General features: G+C 46.4%; 2 protein-coding genes across 3 annotated transcripts in view; both read left to right on the top strand.

Moving 5' to 3' along the window:
- The window catches only part of LOC144602643 (vacuolar protein sorting-associated protein 52 homolog), a 33336-nt gene extending 17310 nt beyond the window's left edge, over positions 1 to 16026 (top strand). For both annotated transcript variants that reach the window (XM_078415773.1, XM_078415774.1), the window contains 4 exons: positions 11113 to 11178; positions 13234 to 13362; positions 14841 to 14969; positions 15971 to 16026. In XM_078415773.1, the coding sequence (XP_078271899.1) occupies positions 11113 to 11178; positions 13234 to 13251 (84 nt within the window). In that variant the 3' untranslated portion in view covers positions 13252 to 13362; positions 14841 to 14969; positions 15971 to 16026. The remainder of the gene's footprint in view (positions 1 to 11112; positions 11179 to 13233; positions 13363 to 14840; positions 14970 to 15970) is intronic.
- Positions 1 to 21861, top strand: part of LOC144602510 (uncharacterized) — a 376398-nt gene that overhangs the window by 229287 nt on the left and 125250 nt on the right. The gene's annotated exons all lie outside the window — the stretch shown is intronic.

The raw sequence follows: 21861 nt of genomic DNA, 5'->3' as shown, positions 1-21861 counted from the left end.
GGTGGGACCAGTGTAGATGGGGCATGTTGGTAGGTGTGGGCAGGTGGGACCAGTGTAGATGGGGCATGTTGGTCGGTGTGGGCAGGTGGGACTAGTGTAGATGGGGCATGTTGGTCGGTGTGGGCATGTGGGACTAGTGTAGATGGGGCATGTTGGTCGGTGTGGGCAGGTGGGACTTGTGTAGATGGGGCATGTTGGTCGGTGTGGGCAGGTGGGACTAGTGTAGATAGGGCATGTTGGTCGGTGTGGGCAGGTGGGACTAGTGTAGATGGGGTGTGTGGGCGGGTTGGACCAGTGTAGATGGGGCATGTTGGCCGGTGTGGGCAGGAGGGACTAGTGTAGATGGGGCATGTTGGCCGGTGTGGGCGTGTGGGACTAGTGTAGATGGGGCATGTTGGTCGGTGTGGGCATGTGGGACTAGTGTAGATGGGGCATGTTGGTCGGTGTGGGCAGGTGGGACTTGTGTAGATGGGGCATGTTGGTCGGTGTGGGCAGGTGGGACTAGTGTAGATAGGGCATGTTGGTCGGTGTGGGCAGGTGGGACTAGTGTAGATGGGGTGTGTGGGCGGGTTGGACCAGTGTAGATGGGGCATGTTGGCCGGTGTGGGCAGGAGGGACTAGTGTAGATGGGGCATGTTGGCCGGTGTGGGCAGGTGGGACTAGTGTAGATGGGGCATGTTGGTCGGTGTGGGCATGTGGGACTAGTGTAGATGGGGCATGTTGGTCGGTGTGGGCAGGTGGGACTTGTGTAGATGGGGCATGTTGGTCGGTGTGGGCAGGTGGGACTAGTGTAGATAGGGCATGTTGGTCGGTGTGGGCAGGTGGGACTAGTGTAGATGGGGTGTGTGGGTGGGTTGGACCAGTGTAGATGGGGCATGTTGGCCGGTGTGGGCAGGAGGGACTAGTGTAGATGGGGCATGTTGGTCGGTGTGGGCAGGTGGGACTAGTGTAGATGGGGCATGTTGGTCGGTGTGGGCAGGTGGGACTAGTGTAGATGGGGCATGTTGGTCGGTGTGGGCAGGTGGGACTAGTGTAGATGGGGCATGTTGGTCGGTGTGGGCCGGTGGGACTAGTGTAGATGGGGCATGTTGGTCGGTGTGGGCAGGTGGGACTAGTGTAGATGGGGCATGTTGGTCGGTGTGGGCAGGTGGGACCAGTGTAGATGGAGCATGTTGGTCGGTGTGGGCAGGTGGGACCAGTGTAGATGGGGCATGTTGGTCGGTGTGGGCAGGTGGGACCAGTGTAGATGGGGCATGTTGGTCGGTGTGGGCAGGTGGGACTAGTGTAGATGGGGCATGTTGGTCGGTGTGGGCATGTGGGACTAGTGTAGATGGGGCATGTTGGTCGGTGTGGGCAGGTGGGACTTGTGTAGATGGGGCATGTTGGTCGGTGTGGGCAGGTGGGACTAGTGTAGATAGGGCATGTTGGTCGGTGTGGGCAGGTGGGACTAGTGTAGATGGGGTGTGTGGGCGGGTTGGACCAGTGTAGATGGGGCATGTTGGCCGGTGTGGGCAGGTGGGACTAGTGTAGATGGGGCATGTTGGTCGGTGTGGGCAGGTGGGACTAGTGTAGATGGGGCATGTTGGTCGGTGTGGGCAGGTGGGACTAGTGTATATGGGGCATGTTGGCCGGTCTGGGCAGGTGGGACCAGTGTAGATGGGGCATGTTGGCCGGTGTGGGCAGGTGGGACCAGTGTAGATGGGGCATGTTGGTCGGTGTGGGCAGGTGGGACCAGTGTAGATGGGGCATGTTGGGCGGTGTGGGCGTGTGGGACTAGTGTAGATGGGGCATGTTGGTCGGTGTGGGTGGGTGGGACTAGTGTAGATGGGGCATGTTGGTCGGTGTGGGCGGTTGGGACCAGTGTAGATGGGGCATGTTGGTCGGTGTGGGCAGGTGGGACTAGTGTAGATGGGGCATGTTGGTCGGTATGTGCGGGTGGGACCAGTGTAGATGGGGCATGTTGGTCCGTGTGGGCGGGTGGGACCAGCTTAGATGGGGCATGTTGGTCGGTGTGGGCCGGTGGGACTAGTGTAGATGGGGCATGTTGGCCGGTGTGGGCAGGTGGGACTAGTGTAGATGGGGCATGTTGGTCGGTGTGGGCGGGTGGGACTAGTGTAGATGGGGCATGTTGGTCGGTGTGGGCGGTTGGGACCAGTGTAGATGGGGCATGTTGGTCGGTGTGGGCAGGTGGGACTAGTGTAGATGGGGCATGTTGGTCGGTATGGGCGGGTGGGACCAGTGTAGATGGGGCATATTGGTCCGTGTGGGTGGGTGGGACCAGCGTAGATGGGGCATGTTGGTCGGTGTGGGCCGGTGGGACTAGTGTAGATGGGGCATGTTGGTCGGCGTGGGCAGGTGGGACTAGTGTAGATGGAGCATGTTGGTCGGTGTGGGCAGGTGGGAATAGTGTAGATGGGGCATTTTGGTCGGTGTGGGCAGGTGGGACTAGTGTAGATGGGGCATGTTGGTCGGTGTGGGCAGGTGGGACCAGTGTAGATGGGGCATGTTGGCCCGTGTGGGCGGGTGGAACTAGTGTAGATGGGGCATGTTGGTCGGTGTGGGCTGGTGGGACTAGTGCAGATGGGGCATGTTGGCCGGTGTGGGCCGGTGGGACAAGTGTAGATGGGGCATGTTGGTCGGTGTGGGCGGGTGGGACCAGTGTAGATGGGGCATGTTGGTCGGTGTGGGCGGGTGGGACCAGTGTAGATGGGGCATGTTGGTCGGTGTGGGCGGGTGGGACTAGTGTAGATGGGGCATGTTGGTCGGTGTGGGCGGGTGGGACTAGTGTAGATGGGGCATGTTGGTCGGTGTGGGCGGGTGGGACAAGTGCAGATGGGGCATGTTGGTCGCTGTGGGCGGGTGGGACCAGTGTAGATGGGGCATGTTGGTCGGTGTGGGCGGGTGGGACCAGTGTAGATGGGGCATGTTGTTCGGTGTGGGCCGGTGGGACTAGTGTAGATGGGGCATGTTGGCCGGTGTGGGCAGGTGGGACTAGTGTAGTTGGGACATGTTGGTCGGTGTGGGCAGGTGGGACTAGTGTAGATGGGGCGTGTGGGCGGGTGGGACCAGTGTAGATGGGGCATGTTGGCCGGTGTGGGCAGGAGGGACTAGTGTAGATGAGGCATGTTGGTCGGTGTGGGCAGGTGGGACTAGTGTAGATGGGGCATGTTGGTCGGCGTGGGCAGGTGGGACTAGTGTAGATGGCGCATGTTGGTCGGTGTGGGCAGGTGAGACTAGTGTATATGGGGCATGTTGGCCGGTCTGGGCGGGTGGGACTAGTGTAGATGGGGCATGTTGGTCGGTGTGGGCGGGTGGGACCAGTGTAGATGGGGCATGTTGGTCGGTGTGGGCGGTTGGGACCAGTGTAGATGGGGCATGTTGGTCAGTGTGGGCGGGTGGGACCAGTGTAGATGGGGCATGTTGGTCGGTGTGGGCGGGTGCGACCAGTGTAGATGGGGCATGTTAGTCGGTGTGGGCAGGTGGGACTAGTGTTGATGGGGTATGTTGGTCGGTGTGGGCGGGTGGGACCAGTGTAGATGGGGCATGTTGGTCGGTGTGGGCCGGTGGGACTAGTGTAGATGGGGCATGTTGGTCGGTGTGGGCGGGTGGGACTAGTGTAGATGGGGCATGTTGGCCGGTGTGGGCAGGTGGGACTAGTGTAGATGGGGCATGTTGGTCGGTGTGGGCGGGTGGGACTAGTGTAGATGGGGCATGTTGATCGGTGTGGGCGGATGGGACTAGTGTAGATGGGGCATGTTGGTCGGTGTGGGCAGGTGGGACCAGTGTAGATGGAGCATGTTGGTCGGTGTGGGCAGGTGGGACCAGTGTAGATGGGGCATGTTGGTCGGTGTGGGCAGGTGGGACCAGTGTAGATGGGGCATGTTGGTCGGTGTGGGCAGGTGGGACTAGTGTAGATGGGGCATGTTGGTCGGTGTGGGCATGTGGGACTAGTGTAGATGGGGCATGTTGGTCGGTGTGGGCAGGTGGGACTTGTGTAGATGGGGCATGTTGGTCGGTGTGGGCAGGTGGGACTAGTGTAGATGGGGTGTGTGGGCGGGTTCGACCAGTGTAGATGGGGCATGTTGGCCGGTGTGGGCAGGAGGGACTAGTGTAGATGGGGCATGTTGGCCGGTGTGGGCAGGTGGGACTAGTGTAGATGGAGCATGTTGGTCGGTGTGGGCAGGTGGGACTAGTGTAGATGGGGCATGTTGGTCGGTGTGGGTAGGTGGGACTAGTGTAGATGGGGCATGTTGGTCGGTGTGGGCAGGTGGGACTAGTGTATATGGGGCATGTTGGCTGGTGTGGGCAGGTGGGACCAGTGTAGATGGGGCATGTTGGCCGGTGTGGGCAGGTGGGACCAGTGTAGATGGGGCATGTTGGCCGGTGTGGGCAGGTGGGACTAGTGTAGATGGGGCATGTTGGTCGGTGTGGGCAGGTGGGACTAGTGTAGATGGGGCATGTTGGTCGGTGTGGGTGGGTGGGACTAGTGTAGATGGGGCATGTTGGTCAGTGTGGGCGGGTGGGACCAGTGTAGATGGGGCATGTTGGTCGGTGTGGGCAGGTGGGACTAGTGTAGATGGGGCATGTTGGTGGGTGTGGGCGGATGGGACCAGTGTAGATGGGGCATGTTGGTCGGTGTGGGCCGGTGGGACTAGTGTAGATGGGGCATGTTGGTCGGTGTGGGCAGGTGGGACTAGTGTAGATGGGGCATGTTGGCCGGTGTGGTCAGGTGGGACTAGTGTAGATGGGGCATGTTGGTCGGTGTGGGCGGTTGGGACCAGTGTAGATGGGGCATGTTGGTCGGTGTGGGCAGGTGGGACTAGTGTAGATGGGGCATGTTGGTCGGTATGTGCGGGTGGGACCAGTGTAGATGGGGCATGTTGGTCCGTGTGGGCGGGTGGGACCAGCGTAGATGGGGCATGTTGGTCGGTGTGGGCCGGTGGGGCTAGTGTAGATGGGGCATGTTGGCCGGTGTGGGCAGGTGGGACTAGTGTAGATGGGGCATGTTGTTCGGTGTGGGCGGGTGGGACTAGTGTAGATGGGGCATGTTGGTCGGTGTGGGCGGTTGGGACCAGTGTAGATGGGGCATGTTGGTCGGTGTGGGCAGGTGGGACTAGTGTAGATGGGGCATGTTGGTCGGTATGGGCGGGTGGGACCAGTGTAGATGGGGCATATTGGTCCGTGTGGGTGGGTGGGACCAGCGTAGATGGGGCATGTTGGTCGGTGTGGGCCGGTGGGACTAGTGTAGATGGGGCATGTTGGTCGGCGTGGGCAGGTGGGACTAGTGTAGATGGGGCATGTTGGTCGGTGTGGGCAGGTGGGAATAGTGTAGATGGGGCATTTTGGTCGGTGTGGGCAGGTGGGACTAGTGTAGATGGGGCATGTTGGTCGGTGTGGGCAGGTGGGACCAGTGTAGATGGGGCATGTTGGCCCGTGTGGGCGGGTGGAACTAGTGTAGATGGGGCATGTTGGTCGGTGTGGGCTGGTGGGACTAGTGTAGATGGGGCATGTTGGCCGGTGTGGGCCGGTGGGACAAGTGTAGATGGGGCATGTTGGTCGGTGTGGGCGGGTGGGACCAGTGTAGATGGGGCATGTTGGTCGGTGTGGGCGGCTGGGACCAGTGTAGATGGGGCATGTTGGTCGGTGTGGGCGGGTGGGACTAGTGTAGATGGGGCATGTTGGTCGGTGTGGGCGGGTGGGACTAGTGTAGATGGGGCATGTTGGTCGGTGTGGGCGGGTGGGACAAGTGTAGATGGGGCATGTTGGTCGGTGTGGGCGGGTGGGACCAGTGTAGATGGGGCATGTTGGTCGGTGTGGGCGGGTGGGACCAGTGTAGATGGGGCATGTTGTTCGATGTGGGCCGGTGGGACTAGTGTAGATGGGGCATGTTGGCCGGTGTGGGCCGGTGGGACTAGTGTAGTTGGGGCATGTTGGTCGGTGTGGGCAGGTGGGACTAGTGTAGATGGGGCATGTTGGTCGGTGTGGGCGGGTGGGACTAGTGTAGATGGGGCATGTTGGTCGGTGTGGGCGGGTGGGACTAGTGTAGATGGGGCATGTTGGTCGGTGTGGGCGGGTGGGACAAGTGTAGATGGGGCATGTTGGTCGGTGTGGGCGGGTGGGACCAGTGTAGATGGGGCATGTTGGTCGGTGTGGGCCGGTGGGACTAATGTAGATGGGGCATGTTGACCGGTGTGGGCCGGTGGGACAAGTGTAGTTGGGGCATGTTGGTCGGTGTGGGCGGGTGGGACCAGTGTAGATGGGGCATGTTGGTCGGTGTGGGCGGGTGGGACCAGTGTAGATGGGGCATGTTGGTCGGTGTGGGCGGGGGAGACTAGTGTAGATGGGGCATGTTGGTTCGGTGTGGGCAGGTGGGACTAGTGTAGATGGGGCGTGTGGGCGGGTTGGACCAGTGTAGATGGGGCATGTTGGCCGGTGTGGGCAGGAGGGACTAGTGTAGATGGGGCATGTTGGCCGGTGTGGGCAGGTGGGACTAGTGTAGATGGGGCATGTTGGTCGGTGTGGGCAGGTGGGACTAGTGTAGATGGGGCATGTTGGTCGGTGTGGGCAGGTGGGACTAGTGTAGATGGGGCATGTTGGTCGGTGTGGGCAGGTGGGACTAATGTATATGGGGCATGTTGGCCGGTCTGGGCAGGTGGGACTAGTGTAGATGGGGCATGTTGGCCGGTCTGGGCAGGTGGGACTAGTGTAGATGGGGCATGTTGGCCGGTGTGGGCAGGTGGGACCAGTGTAGATGGGGCATGTTGGTCGGTGTGGGCGTGTGGGACTAGTGTAGATGGGGCATGTTGGTCGGTGTGGGCGGCTGGGACTAGTGTAGATGGGGCATGTTGGTCGGTGTGGGCGGGTGGGACCAGTGTAGATGGGGCATGTTGGTCGGTGTGGGCGGGTGGGACTAGTGTAGATGGGGCATGTTGGTCGGTGTGGGCGGGTGGGACCAGTGTAGATGGGGCATGTTGGTCGGTGTGGGCGGGTGGGACTAGTGTAGATGGGGCATGTTGGTGGTGTGGGCGGGTGGGACCAGTGTAGATGGGGCATGTTGGTCGGTGTGGGCCGTTGGGACTAGTGTAGATGGGGCATGTTGGTCGGTGTGGGCAGGTGGGACTAGTGTAGATGGGTCATGTTGGCCGGTGTGGGCAGGTGGGACTAATGTAGATGGGGCATGTTGGTCGGTGTGGGCGGGTGGGACTAGTGTAGATGGGGCATGTTGGTCGGTGTGGGCAGGTGGGACTAGTGTATATGGGGCATGTTGGCCGGTCTGGACAGGTGGGACTAGTGTAGATGGGGCATGTTGGCCGGTGTGGGCAGGTGGGACCAGTGTAGATGGGGCATGTTGGTCGGTGTGGGTGTGTGGGACTAGTGTAGATGGTGCATGTTGGTCGGTGTGGGCGGGCGGGACTAGTGTAGATGGGGCATGTTGGTCGGTGTGGGAAGGTGGGACTAGTGTAGATGGGGCATGTTGGTCGGTATGGGCGGGTGGGACAAGTGTAGATGGGGCATATTGGTCCGTGTGGGCGGGTGGGACCAGCGTAGATGGGGCATGTTGGTCGGTGTGGGCCGGTGGGACTAGTGTAGATGGGGCATGTTGGTCGGTGTGGGCAGGTGGGACTAGTGTAGATGGGGCCTGTTGGTCGGTGTGGGCAGGTGGGACTAGTGTATATGGGGCATGTTGGCCGGTCTGGGCAGGTGGGACTAGTGTAGATGGGGCCTGTTGGTCGGTGTGGGCAGGTGGGACTAGTGTATATGGGGCATGTTGGCCGGTCTGGGCAGGTGGGACTAGTGTAGATGGGGCATGTTGGCCGGTGTGGGCAGGTGGGACTAGTGTAGATGGGGCCTGTTGGTCGGTGTGGGCGTGTGGGACTAGTGTAGATGGGGCATGTTGGTCGGTGTGGGCGGGTGGGACCAGTGTAGATGGGGCATGTTGGCCGGTGTGGGCAGGTGGGACTAGTGTAGGTGGGGCATGTTGGTCGGTGTGGGCGGGTGGGACTAGTGTAGATGGGGCATGTTGGTCGGTGTGGGCGGGTGGGACTAGTGTAGATGGGGCATGTTGGTCGGTGTGGGCGGGTGGGACTAGTGTAGATGGGGCATGTTGGTCGGTGTGGGTGGGTGGGACTAGTGTAGATGGGGCATGTTGGCCGGTGTGGGCGGGTGGGACTAGTGTAGATGGGGCATGTTGGTCGGTGTGGGTGGGTGGGACTAGTGTAGATGGGGCATGTTGGCCGGTGTGGGCGGGTGGGACCAGTGTAGATGGGGCATGTTGGTCGGTGTGGGTAGGTGGGACTAGTGGGTATTCTCTCCACCTCTTGCTATTAAAAGATATTATATAAATTAAAGCTCGTAGATTTTTGAGTTTGATTGTGCATGTGTGACTCTCTCTCTCTCCCCCTCCTCTCTCTCTCCCCCTCCTCTCTCCCCCTCCTCTCTCTCTCCTCTCGCTCCCTCCCTCCCTCTCTCCCTCACTCCCTCCCTCTCTCTCCCAAACAAAAAACTACGAGCTTTAATTTATAAAATATCTTTTTAATAACAAGATTAAATAGCTCTCACCCTTCTCTATCCCCTCCTCTCTCTCGCCCTACTCTCTCCCCCTCCTCTCCCTCTCTCTCCCTTAATATCTCCCCCTCCTCTCTCTCCCCTTCCCTCTCTCTCTCCCCTTCCTCTCTCTCCCCTTCCCTGTCTCTCTCTCCACCTCTTGTTATTAAAAGATATTTTATAATTTAAAGCTCGTAGCTTTTTGAATTTGTTTGTGCATGCGTGACTATCTCCCCCTCCTCTCTCTCCCCCTCCTCTCTCTCCCCCTCCTCTCTCTCCCCCTCCTCTCTCTCCCCCTCCTCTCTCTCCCCCTCCTCTCTCTCCCCCTCCTCTCTCTCCCCCTCCTCTCTCCCCCTCCTCTCTCCCCCTCCTCTCTCTCCCCTCCTCTCTCTCCCCTCCTCTTACTCCTCTCCTCTCTCTCCCCCTCCTCTCCCTCTCCCCTCCTCTCTCTCCCCTCCTCTCTCTCCCCCTCCTCTCTCTCCCCCTCCTCTCTCTCCCCCTCCTCTCTCTCCCCCTCCTCTCTCTCCTCTCCTCTCGCTCCCCCTCCTCTCCCTCTCCCCTCCTCTCTCTCCCCCTCCTCTCTCTCTCCCTCCTGTCTCTCTCCTTCCCTCTCTCTGCCCCCTTCCCTCTCTCTCTCTCTCCCCTTCCCTCTTTCCCTCCCCTTCCCTCTTTCCCTCCACCTCTTGCTATTAAAAGATGTTTTATAAATTAAAGCTCGATACTTTTTGAGTTTGTTTGTGTGTGTGAATCTCCCCATCTCTCCCTCCCCCTCCTCTCTCTCTCCTCCTCTCTCCCCCCTTCCCTCTCTCTCTCTCCACCTCTTGCTATTAAAAGACATTTTATAAAGTAAAGCTCGTGGGGTTTTTGAGTTTGTTTGTGCGTGCGTGACTCTCTCTCCCCCTCCTCTCTCTCTCTCTCTCCCCCTCCTCCCTCTTCCCTCCTCTCTCCCCCCCTCCTCTCTCTCCCCTTCCCTCTCTCTGTCTCCACCTCTTGCTATTAAAAGATATTTTATAAATTAAAGCTCGTAGTTTTTTGATAAATTTATCAATTAAAGCTCGTAGCTTTTTGTTTGTTTGTGCGTGTGTGAATCTTTCTCTCTCTCTCCCTCTCCTCTCTCTCCCCTTCCCTGTCTGTCTCTCCACCTCTTGCTATTAAAAGATATTTTATAAATTAAAGATGGTAGCTTTTTGATAAATTTATAAATTAAAGCTCTTAGCTTTTTGATAAATTTATAAATTAAAGCTCGTAGCTTTTTGATTAATTTATAAATTAAAGCTCGTAGCTTTTTGAGTTTGTTTGTGCGTGTGTCAATCTCTCTCTCCCCCCACTCTCTCCCCCTCTCTCTCCCCCTCTCTCTCCTCCTCCTCTCTTCCCCTCCTCTTTCTCTCTCCTCTCTCTCTCTTCCTTCCTCCCTCCCTCCCTCTCTTTCTCTCCCCTTCCCTCTCTATCTCTCCACCTCTTGCTGTTAAAAGATATTTTATAAATTAAAGCTCCTAGCTTTTTGAGTTTGTTTGTGCGTGTGTGACTATCTCCCCCTCCTCTCTCCCCTTCCCTCTCTCTCTCCCCCTCCTCTCTCTCCCCTTCCCTCTTTCTCTCTCCACCTCTTGCTATTAAAGATATTTTATAAATTGAAGCTCGTAGCTTTTTGATAAATTTATAAATTAAAGCTCGTAGTTTTGATAAATTTATAAATTAAAGCTCGTAGCTTTTTGAGTTTGTTTGTGCATGTGTGAATCTCTCTCTCCCCCTCCTCTCTCTCCCCTTCCCTCTCTCTCTCCCCTTCCCTCTCTCTCTCCCCCTCCTCTCCCCTTCCCTCTCCCTCTCCCCCTCCTCTCCCCTTCCCTCTCTCTCTCCCCCTCCTCTCTCCCTCCCTCCTCCCTCCTCCCTCTCTCCCTCCCTCCCTCTCTCCCTCTCTCCCTCCCTCCCTCCCTCCCTCTCTCAAACTCTCCAACACTATCTCCACTTTATTCCAGTGCTCCAGGCACCTAACAGAGCTACACAATAGAGGCAATGATCACATTGGTGTAACCAGACATGAAGGCAGCTTCGGCCCTTGTTTTACATTCGTACCTCCAACCATGTACACAATAGAGGCAATCATCACAGCTTGAAACAATCCACATCCCCTGTAGTCAGGTATCTTTGCAAACAACATCCCTGTCTGCCCTTTGCCTTTTGCAGTATATTCCTTTGTCCACATTTCCTTCAGTCACGGCCTCCCATCATCTTTTGCCCCCATGTGCCTCCAAGAATGTGTACTGCAAAAGGCAAGGGGCAGACAGCCAAGCTGTTTGTAAAGTTACATGAGGACAGGGAATGTGGCCAGTTTGCAATCTGTGACAATGGCTGAAGCTGCCTTCATCTAAAGGTTTCCTCAATGTGATAATTGCCTCTGTTGTGGAGCTCCCTTGGGTGCCTTGAGCACTGAAACCTGTGCAGAGAGTTTAGCTCAGATAGCTAACTTGGAACAGGTTTATCCCGTATAAGGTTAAGGCATCTGTTTGTGGAATTTGTGTGTGTCACCTCACCTTCTCAATAAAAAAAGAAGCCGTGTGCTGCTAATTGCAGAATTGGGAGCTCAGAACGGCCAAGTCTGGCATCGAACCTGTAACCTCTGCCAACTCCAGCCAGTGGGTAAGCTTCTTGTGTTTTAAATCCATTACTGTGTTGTCTATTTTTTGTGTTAATTGAATTGAATGTAGTTTAGTTGAACACCATTCAAATCAATTTAATTCAGTTTAGCTTTATTTAATTTAATGTAGTTTAGTTAGAGAGAGGAGAGGAGAGGGAGAAGAGAGGGGAGAGAAGAGAGGAAGAGAGGAGAGAGGGAGAGAGGGAGAGAGGGAGAGAAGGAGAGAGGGAGAGAGGGAGAGAGGGAGAGAGGGAGAGAGGGAGAGAGGGAGAGAGGGAGAGAGGGAGAGAGAAAAAGTGTGAGAAAAAATGTGAGAGAAAAAGTGTGAGAAAAAGTGTGAGAGAGAGAGAGAGAGAGAGAGCACAAACAAACTCAAAAAGCTACGAGCTTTAATTTATAAATAGTTTTAAATAGTTCACTTTAGTTCTGTGCAATGTAGTGTCCAGAACAAGGGGCCACAGTTTAAGAATAAGGGGTCGGCCATTTAGAACGGAGATGAGGAAGAACTTTTTCAGTCAGAGACTGGTGAAGGTGTGGAATTCTCTGCCTCAGAAGGCAGTGGAGGCCAGTTCGTTGGATGCTTTCAAGAGAGAGCTGGATAGAGCTCTTAAGGATAGCGGAGTGAGGGGGTATGGGGAGAAGGCAGGAACGGGGTACTGATTGAGAATGATCAGCCATCATCACATTGAATGGCGGTGCTGGCTCGAAGGGCTGAATGGCCTCCTCCTGCACCTATTGTCTATTGTCTATCTCTATTGTTCACTAAACCTCATGATAATCAGATTGAATGATTGATTCTCTCTCATACACACACACTCTCTCTCTCTTGCTCTCTATCTTCCCACCCCTCCGAAACTGTTAATATTAAAATGGAGAATCTCTGCATTTGTTAGAGAGAGAGAGAGAGAGAGAGACTCCAAATAAGGGATTCTGTGTTAATTTGGAAATGAATATCTGCATTGAATGTGTAACCTCTGGAAATGTCGGATGGAGTTGTTGAAAAGAAAATGTTTTTAAAATATTTATTACTTGAAAAAAGTATTTTTTGATATTAAAAAAAAACTTAGCCGTTTTATTGCTGATGGGATAAAGAATAAACAAGTGTTGTGTTTTATCAAAAATATTTTATCAAAAATATTTCTTTATGTAGGATTCCTAACTTTATCTAATACAATCTGCATTTTGGATATGTGGCAACTTAAATAAATATTTATTTATGTAGGATTCCTAACTTTAACTAATACAATCTTCATTTTGGAATATGCAGCAACTTAAATAAATATTTATTTATGTAGGATTCATAACTTTGTCTAATACAATCTGCATTTTGGAATATGTGGGAACTTAAATAAATATTTATTGATGTAGGATTCCTAACTTGAACTAATACAATCTGAATTTTGGAATATGTGGGAACTTAAATAAATACTTATTTATGTAGGATTCATAACTTTATCTAAGAGAATCTGCATTTTGGAATATGTGGGAACTTAAATAAATACTTATTTATGTAGGATTCATAACTTTATCTAAGAGAATCTTCATTTTGGAATATGTGGTAACATAAACACCTGCCAGTCTGGGCTCAGGCTGATCTGCAGGGTGGCAAATGGTCACGGTGTTCCTTCAAATTGATACCTTGCAGAATGATTTTGCAAACTGACTCTGAGTGCCTTATCAAAAATATTTTATCAAAAATATTTATTTATGTAGGATTCATAACTTTAACTAATACAATCTGCATTTTGGAATATGCAGCAACTTAAATAAATATAGGGAGTCAGAGATTTGTCAGTATTGCTCAGCCCTTGTCTGCAGAACTACACAGGCTTTCCCTTTGAATGGTGCCTGCCAGTCTGGGCTCAGGCTGATCTGCAGGATGGCAAATGGTCCAGGAGTTCCCCATGTTCCTTCAAATTGATACCTTGTCCCAGAATGATTTTGCAAACTGACTCTGAGTGCATCGTTCCTATTGGGTTTTTGCAGCACAGTGCATTGAGCTGTCCTTTGTATTATTGGTTCAGGGAGATGCCTGTTATGTCTGTTTCGTCCCTCAGGTTGGAGGGGGCAGATAAAAGAGATGGTGATCACAAGCTTGGTGCTAGATCCTCATGGGAACGGCTGGAGTGTCTACTAGACTGGGGGCTAAGCTGAGAAAGGTGCAGCTATCACAGCTACAAGAACAGGTAAGAGAGAGAGACTCCAAATAAAGGATTCTGTGTAAATCTGGAAATGAATATCTGCATTGAATGTGTAACCTCTGGAAATGTCGGATGGAGTTGTTGAAAAGAAAATATTTTAAAAATATTTATTACTTGTAAAAAGTATTTTTTGATATTGAAAAAAAACTTGCCTGTTTTATTGCTGATGTGATAAAGAATAAACAAGTCTTGTGTTTAATCAAAAATATTTAATCAAATATATTTATTTATGTATGATTCCTAACTTTATCTAATACAATCAGCATTTTGGAATATGCAGCAACTTAAATAAATACTTATTTATGTAGGATTCCTAACTTTATCTAATAGAATCTGCATTTTGGAATGTCGGATGGAGTTGTTGAAAAGAAAATGTTTTTAAAATATTTATTATTTGAAAAAATTATTTTTTGATATTTAAAAGAAAACTTGCCTGTTTCATTGCTGATGGGATAAAGAATAAACAAGTGTTGTGCTTTATCAAAAATATTTTATCAAAAATATTTATTTATGTAGGATTCCTAACTTGAACTAATACAATCTGCATTTTGGAATATGCAGCAACTTAAATAATTATTTATGTAGGATTCCTAACTTTAACTAATACAATCTGCATTTTGGATTATGTGGCAGCTTAAATAAATATTTATTTATGTAGGATTCATAACTTTAACTAATACAATCTGCATTTTGGAATATGCAGCAACTTAAATAAATATTTATTTATGTAGGATTCCTAACTTTAACTAATACAATCTGCATTTTGGAATATGTGGGAACTTAAATAAATATTTATTTATGTACGATTGCTAACTTTATCTAATACAATCTGCATTTTGTTGAAAAGAAAATGTTTTAAAAATACTTATTACTTGAAAAAAGTATTTTTTGATATTAAAACAAAACTTGCCCGTTTTATTGCTGATGGGATAAAGAATAAACAAGTCTTGTGTTTTATCAAAAATATTTTTTAATGTAGGATTCAAAAACTTTCTCTAATACAATCTGTATTTTGGAATACTTAAACAACTTAAATAAATATTCATTTATGTAGGATTCCTAACTTTAACTAATCCAATCTGCATTTTGGAATATGCAGCAACATAAATAAATATTTATTTATATAGGATTCAAAAACTTTATCTAATACAATCTGCATTTTGGAATACTTAAACAACTTAAATAAATATAGGGAGTCAGGGATTTGTCAGTATTGCTCAGCCCTTGCCTGCAGAACTTCACAGGCTTTCCCTTTGATTGACACCTGCCAGTCTGGGCTCGGGCTGATCTGCAGGATGGCAAATGGTCCAGGTGTTCTTCAAATTGATACCTTGCAGAATGATTTTGCAAACTGACTCTGAGTGCATCGTTCCTATCGGGGTTTTGCAGCACAGTGCATTGAGCTGTCCTTTGTATTATTGGTTCAGTTATGTCTGTCCTGTTATGTCTGTTTCGTCCCTCAGGTTGGAGGGGGCAAATAAAAGAGATGGTGATCACAAGCTTGGTGCTAGATCCTCATGGGAATGGCTGGAGTGTCTACTAGACTGGGGGCTAAGCTGAGAAAGGTGCAGCTATCACAGCTACAAGAACAGGTAAGAGAGAGAGACTGCAAATAAGGGATTCTGTGTAAATCTGGAAATGAATATCTGCATTGAATGTGTGACCTCTGGAAATGTCAGATGGAGTTGAAAAGAAAATGTTTTTAAAAAATTTATTACTTGAAAAAATATTTATTGATATATTTTTTAAAGTTGCCTGTTTTATTGCTGATGGGATAAAGAATAAACAAGTCTGGTGTTTTATCAAAAATATTTTATCAAAAATATTCATTTATGTATGATTCATAACTTGAACTAATACAATCAGCATTTTGGAATATGCAGCAACTTATATAAATATTTATTTATGTAGGATTCCTAACTTTTTTTTAATTTTAATTTTATTTAAATTTTAACAAAAAAAATACATGTATGAACTCATAGTACGCGATGGTACCTACATTATAAATTCGATTATACATTTAAATTCGATTATACCTGTATTGTTCTGTATTATCTCCCCACCCACAACCCCCCTCCCCCCCACCCCCCAGTTAGAAAAAAGAGGAAAAAAGAGAAGTAGAAAGATAAAGAAATAAAAAAATTTAAAAAGGAAAGAAAGAAAGAAAGAAAGAAAGAAGGAAACCTGGAGACAAGAAGGAAACACTTCCGGCTAATTTCTTATTAAATTCTTATTAAGGGATATCAAAACAATGCTGAAATTAAATATTTCCAATTCTTAATCCTAGTTTTAAAGTGAATGGGTTCCAAAGTTTCAAAAAGAAATCATATTTATCTCTCAGATTATAAGTAGCTTTTTCTAATGGGATACAACTACGCATTTCTGCATACCATCTTGCAATTCTTATTTCATTGTGATCTTTCCAAGTGACCGCCACACATTTTTTTGCTATTCCTATTGCTATTTTGAGGAATCTTTCCTGATATTTATCTAAAATGAACCTTGGTAATATTCCTTTAGTATCTCCCAATAAAAACAACCTTGAATCCAATGGTATGGTCTTATTCATCAATTGTTCCAAAATTTTTTTTAGGTCTTTCCAAAAAGGAGTTACCTTAGGACATGCCCATGTGGAGTGTAAAAAAGTACCCACATCCTGGTTGCATCTAAAACAAATTTCAGGTAAATTTGGATTTAAATTGTTTAATTTTTTCGGAGTTAAATATAGTTGATGTAAAAAATTGTATTGTACTAAACTATATCTCACATTAATAGTATTTTTCATACTTTCTAAACACAATCTTTCCCAACTTGGTTCATCAATGCTAATATTCAGATCTGTTTCCCATCTTTGTCTTGATTTTTGAATTCCTGTCTTTGGACTAGATTTTTGTAACAATTTATACATTAATTTTTTTAGTTCCCTTGCCCTGAATCAGGGATTCAATTCCTTTAATTTGAAATAAAAACATTGAATTACCTAACTTTTCCCTTAAATAAGATTGTAATTGATAATAGAAAAAAAATACTATTCCCTGGAATTTGATATTTATTTCTCAATTGAGAAAATGTCAAAAAATTATTCCCTTCGTAGCAATCTCCTATATGTTTAATACCATTCTGTTCCCAGACTTGTAATATCTGATTATTCCAAGCAAACGGCAGTAATCTATTTTTTACTAATGGAGTTTTAGCTGTTAAAAAAAATATTTTATCATTAGCTTTAACTGTTTTCAACAATATATTAATTAACTGTTTTAGTAAAGGTGACTCTTTATCCTTAACTAATAGCTTCGCTTCCCATTTATAGATAAATTCTTCTGGGCATAGTTCTTTTATTTTATCCATTTCAATTTTAACCCATGCTGTTTTTCCACCCTCTTGATAAAAGCATGAATAAAACTCATTTGTGCTGCCAGATAGTAATTTTTAAAATTTGGTAATTGCAATCCACCTAATTCAAATTTCCATGTTAATTTTTCCATAGACACTCTTGGCATTTTACCTTTCCAAAGAAAATTCCTCACAATTTTGTTCAATCCCTGAAAAAAATTATTTGGCAAAGGTATAGGCAGTGTTGAAAATAAATACTGTATCCTCGGAAAAATATTCATCTTAATACAGTTCACTCTCCCTATCAATGTAATTGGAAGATTCATCCATTTCTTCAAGTCCTCATCTATTTTTTTAATTAGTGGTTTATAATTTAATTTGTACAAATTATTTAACTTATTATCTACTTTAACTCCTAAGTACTTAATGCCTTCTTTTTGCCATTTAAACTGACTTTCTCTTTTACATTGATCATAATTGCCTTCAAATTTGCAGATGATACTAAGCTGGGGGGTAGTGTGAATTGTGAGGAAGATGCAATAAGGCTGCAGGGTGACTTGGACAGGTTGTGTGAGTGGGCGGATACATGGCAGATGCAGTTTAATGTAGATAAGTGTGAGGTTATTCACTTTGGAAGTAAGAATAGAAAGGCAGATTATTATCTGAATGGTGTCAAGTTAGGAAGAGGGGATGTTCAACGAGATCTGGGTGTCCTAGTGCATCAGTCACTGAAAGGAAGCATGCAGGTACAGCAGGCAGTGAAGAAAGCCAATGGAATATTGGCCTTCGTAACAAGAGGAGTTGAGTATAGGAGCAAAGAGGTCCTTCTACAGTTGTACCGGGGCCCTGGTGAGACCGCACCTGGAGTACTGTGTGCAGTTTTGGTCTCCAAATTTGAGGAAGGATATTCTTGCTATTGAGGGCGTGCAGCGTAGGTTCACTAGGTTGATTCCCGGAATGGCGGGACTGTCGTATGTTGAAAGGCTGGAGCAATTAGGCTTGTATACACTGGAATTTAGAAGGATGAGGGGGGATCTTATTGAAACGTATAAGATAATTAGGGGATTGGACACATTAGAGGCAGGAAACATGTTCCCAATGTTGGGGGAGTCCAGAACAAGGGGCCACAGTTTAAGAATAAGGGGTAGGCCATTTAGAACGGAGATGAGGAAGAACTTTTTCAGTCAGAGAGTGGTGAAGGTGTGGAATTCTCTGCCTCAGAAGGCAGTGGAGGCCAGTTCGTTGGATGCTTTCAAGAGAGAGCTGGATAGAGCTCTTAAGGATAGCGGAGTGAGGGGGTATGGGGAGAAGGCAGGAATGTGGTACTGATTGAGAGTGATCAGCCATGATCGCATTGAATGGCGGTGCTGGCTCGAAGGGCTGAATGGCCTACTCCTGCACCTATTGTCTATTGTCTAAAAAGAGGCATTATTTCAGTTTTATCTTGATTAATTTTGTATCCTGATACTTTCCCGTATTCTTCCAGTCTGAAATATAATTTTCTTAAGGATTCCAATGGTCTAGTAAGACAAATTAAAACATCATTTGCAAATAAAGTAATTTTGTGATTTTCCTGATTAACTTTAAATCCTTCAATGTGTAAATCTGATCTTATTAGTTCTGCCAGAGGTTCAATAACCAATACAAATAAAGCTGGTGACAAGGGACATCCCTGTCTACTAGATCTTTCCAAATTAAATGATTGAGAAGATTGGCCATTTGTCACCACTTTGGCTTTAGGTTGTTTATAAAGGACTTTTACCCAGTTAATGAAACCATTTCCCAATCCATACTTCTCTAATACTTTAAATAAAAAATCCCATTCTAACCTGTCAAACGCCTTTTCAGCATCTAAAACAACTGCTACACTTAATTCCTTTCTTTTCTGTGCTAAATGTAAAATACTTATAAATCTTGCTACATTATCAGATAATCTTTTTTTGACAAATCCAGTTTGGTCCTCTTTAACCAGCTTAGGTAAAAATTCTGCCAATCTCCTTGCCAAAAGCTTAGCAACTATTTAATAATCTACATTCAACAATGATATTGGTCTATAAGAAGATGCTTTTACAGGGTCTTTCCCTTTTTTTGGAATTACGGTTATAATTGCCATTGAGAAGGATTCTGGTAATGTAGAAGTTTTTTCCGCTTGATGTATCACTTCCATAAATACTGGTAACAACAAATCTTTAATTTTTTTATAGAACTCAGGTGGGAAACCATCTTCCCCTGGTGATTTATTACTTGGTAAAGAATGTAATACTTCCTCCACTTCTCTCAAAGTAAATGAGGCATTTAGTCCCATCTGCTCCTCATTAGAGATTGTTGGTAATTGTATCTTGGATAAAAAAATTATTTATCTTAATTTCATCCTTTTCAGATTCAGAATGATACAGATTAGTGTAGAATTGCTTAAATACCTCATTGATTTCTCCAGGTTTATAAGTAATAATGTTTTGATCTGTTCTAATTGAATTTATTGTTCTTAATATTTGTTCTTCTTTCAGTTGCCATGCCAATACCTTGTGCGCTCTTTCTCCTAATTCATAATACCTTTGGTTAGTTCGTAATATTAGTTTTTCTGTTCTGTAAGTATGTAAAGTATTGTATTGAATTTTTTTATTTCCAAGTTGTATTTTTTTCGTATCTGAAGAAGCTTTCTGTAAGTCTTTTTCTAGTACGGTGATTTCTTTTTCTAGTCTTTCAAATTCCTTCCTATAGTCTTTCTTTATCTTAGATTAGTAGCTTATAATTTGGCCTCTCAAATAAGCCATTGCATCCCATACAATAAATTTATCATTAACTGAATTTAAATTTGTTTCCAAAAATAATCCAATTTGTCCTCGAATAAAATCACAAAAGTCTTGCCTATTCAATAGTAAAGAGTTGAGTCTCCATCTATACACTGACTGTTCTTTATCTGGCATCGTAATTTTCATTAATAATGGTGAATGATCCGATAAAAATCTAGCCTTATAATCTATTTGTATTATTCTACCCCTTAATTGAGCTGAAATCAAAAATAGATCTCTTCTAGAATATGTATCATGTCTATTGGAATAAAAGGAGTAGTCTCTTTCCCTAGGTTGGCTTTTCCTCCAAACATCTATTAAATTTAGATCTTCCATTAAGTTCAAGGTTATCTTCACTGCTCTTGTCATTGTCCTTGATGATCTATCCATTACTGGATCTAAACAAAAATTGAAATCTCCTCCTATCAATATATTTTCATGTGCTTCCGCTAGATTTAAAAAGGTATCCTGCACAAACTTCTCATCTGTATTTGGTGCATATATATTCATTAAAGTCCACAATTGTGAGAAAATTTGACAATGTACCATTATAAATCTACCTACTGGGTCACTTACAATATTTTGTATCTTAATTGGTAGCGTTTTCTTAAATAAGATAGCAACCCCTCTCGCTTTTGAATTAAAAGAAGATGCTACCATACTTCCTACCCAATCTCTCTTTAACTTTTGATGTTCTTTTTCCGTTAGATGTGTTTCTTGTAAAAAAGCTATATCCACTTCCAATTTTTTCATCTGTGTTAAAATTCTCTTCCTTTTTATCGGTCCATTTAACCCATTCACATTATAACTTAAAAATTTAATGTTTTATCCATTCATTCCTTTTTTTCTTCTTCTTCTTTACCTTGATACCTCTTCCGATATGTACATTGCGCCGTATTTCAGTGTGCTCCCTTCCATGGTCCAGGTACAAAAACAGAAAAGAAAAAAGAAAGATAGAAAAGTAAGCCCTCCCTCTAATGTTGTTAATAAATAAGAGATTAACAACATTACCCCCCTCTATTATACGAGGTGTGGTCCACAGCACACTTGTGCCCATGATTTATGGAGGAGCATCCATATTCTCCAACCCTCCCGATATATCAAGCACTTCTGAAAATTAACAATCCTTAATCCAATTAGTCCCCTCTATAGTATACAGATCTTATTAATAGAATACATTAGGAAGTGGGTTACAACCATTAATTATCTTATCTTGGTTATATATTCTTAATTCTTGTCAACTTTGAGCAAAGATTCAAACACGGTGTCAAATATATTAAAATTGTTGACACTGATAATAGAGTTAATAATCATTCCTTAAGTCTTCTTGAGCTTTTCTCCATGGCAATTCTTCAGCAAAATCTTGTGCTTGGACAAAGTCTTTGAAAAAATTATTTTCTCCAGGGTTGATCGTAATCTTCAAAGTAGCCGGGTGCAATAAAGTGAACATAACCTTTCTTCCATAAAATATTTTTTGCATTATTAAATTCTCTTTTTCTGCTCAACAAGGCATTACTGATGTCTGGGTAGAAATTTATTTTAGTACCTTCATGCTCTATTGGTTTCCCCGCTCTTATGTTATCCCCGACTGACTTCAGAACCAATTCTCGATCTTGGTATCTTAGGAATTTAATCAAAACAGATCTTGGCTTTTGATTAGCCGAAGGTTTCGGTCTTCGAGCCCTGTGTGCTCTTTCTATTTCCATCACACCTTGTTTATGTATTCCCAGACAAATCACTATCCAATCTTGGAAAAAATTGATTGGGTCTTCCCCCTCCACTCCCTCTGGCAAACCAACAATGTTAACATTTTTTCTCCTGTTATAATTTTCCAAGGCGTCAAACTTCTCCGCCGTCTTTTTACTTTCAATTGCTGCTGCAATAATACTATCTTCATTTTTTTCCACTCTAGATTTTAACATTTCATATTCCATTTGTATATCATCAACTCTATCTATCACTGTTTGAAAATTCTCCTCCATTTTTTTCAGTCTTATGCATTCCCTTGGTGTCCATCCTAAGTACTTTCATTTCATTTTTCATCAATTTGTTGTCTCCTTCAATTTTCTTAAGCCTGTTAATAATTTCTTCAAACATCGTTTTAAAGTTAGTCTCTGTATCTTCTTGATTTCCTTCTTCCTCGTTTCCACTACCACTGCTAATGAGGTCTCCCGTTCCCTCATCCTCACTCGTGTCCGAGGCTTCAGACATGACTTCAGCAACCTCTCGGCGAACAGTGCGCCCTCTTGTTAGCTCGCGAAGACCCCGTTGTGTTTCGCCCCCAGTCGAAGAGCGCATCCTGGGAGTAGTAGACTCCAGCATCGCACCGGAGCCCTCCCCAGACTCTCCGCCTGCTGAG

Source organism: Rhinoraja longicauda, chromosome 19 (assembly GCF_053455715.1).
Source record: "Rhinoraja longicauda isolate Sanriku21f chromosome 19, sRhiLon1.1, whole genome shotgun sequence".
NCBI classification, from domain to species: domain Eukaryota; kingdom Metazoa; phylum Chordata; class Chondrichthyes; order Rajiformes; family Arhynchobatidae; genus Rhinoraja; species Rhinoraja longicauda.
The sequence above is the reverse complement of the archived record's forward strand: the minus strand, read 5'-3'. Positions and strand labels throughout refer to the sequence as shown.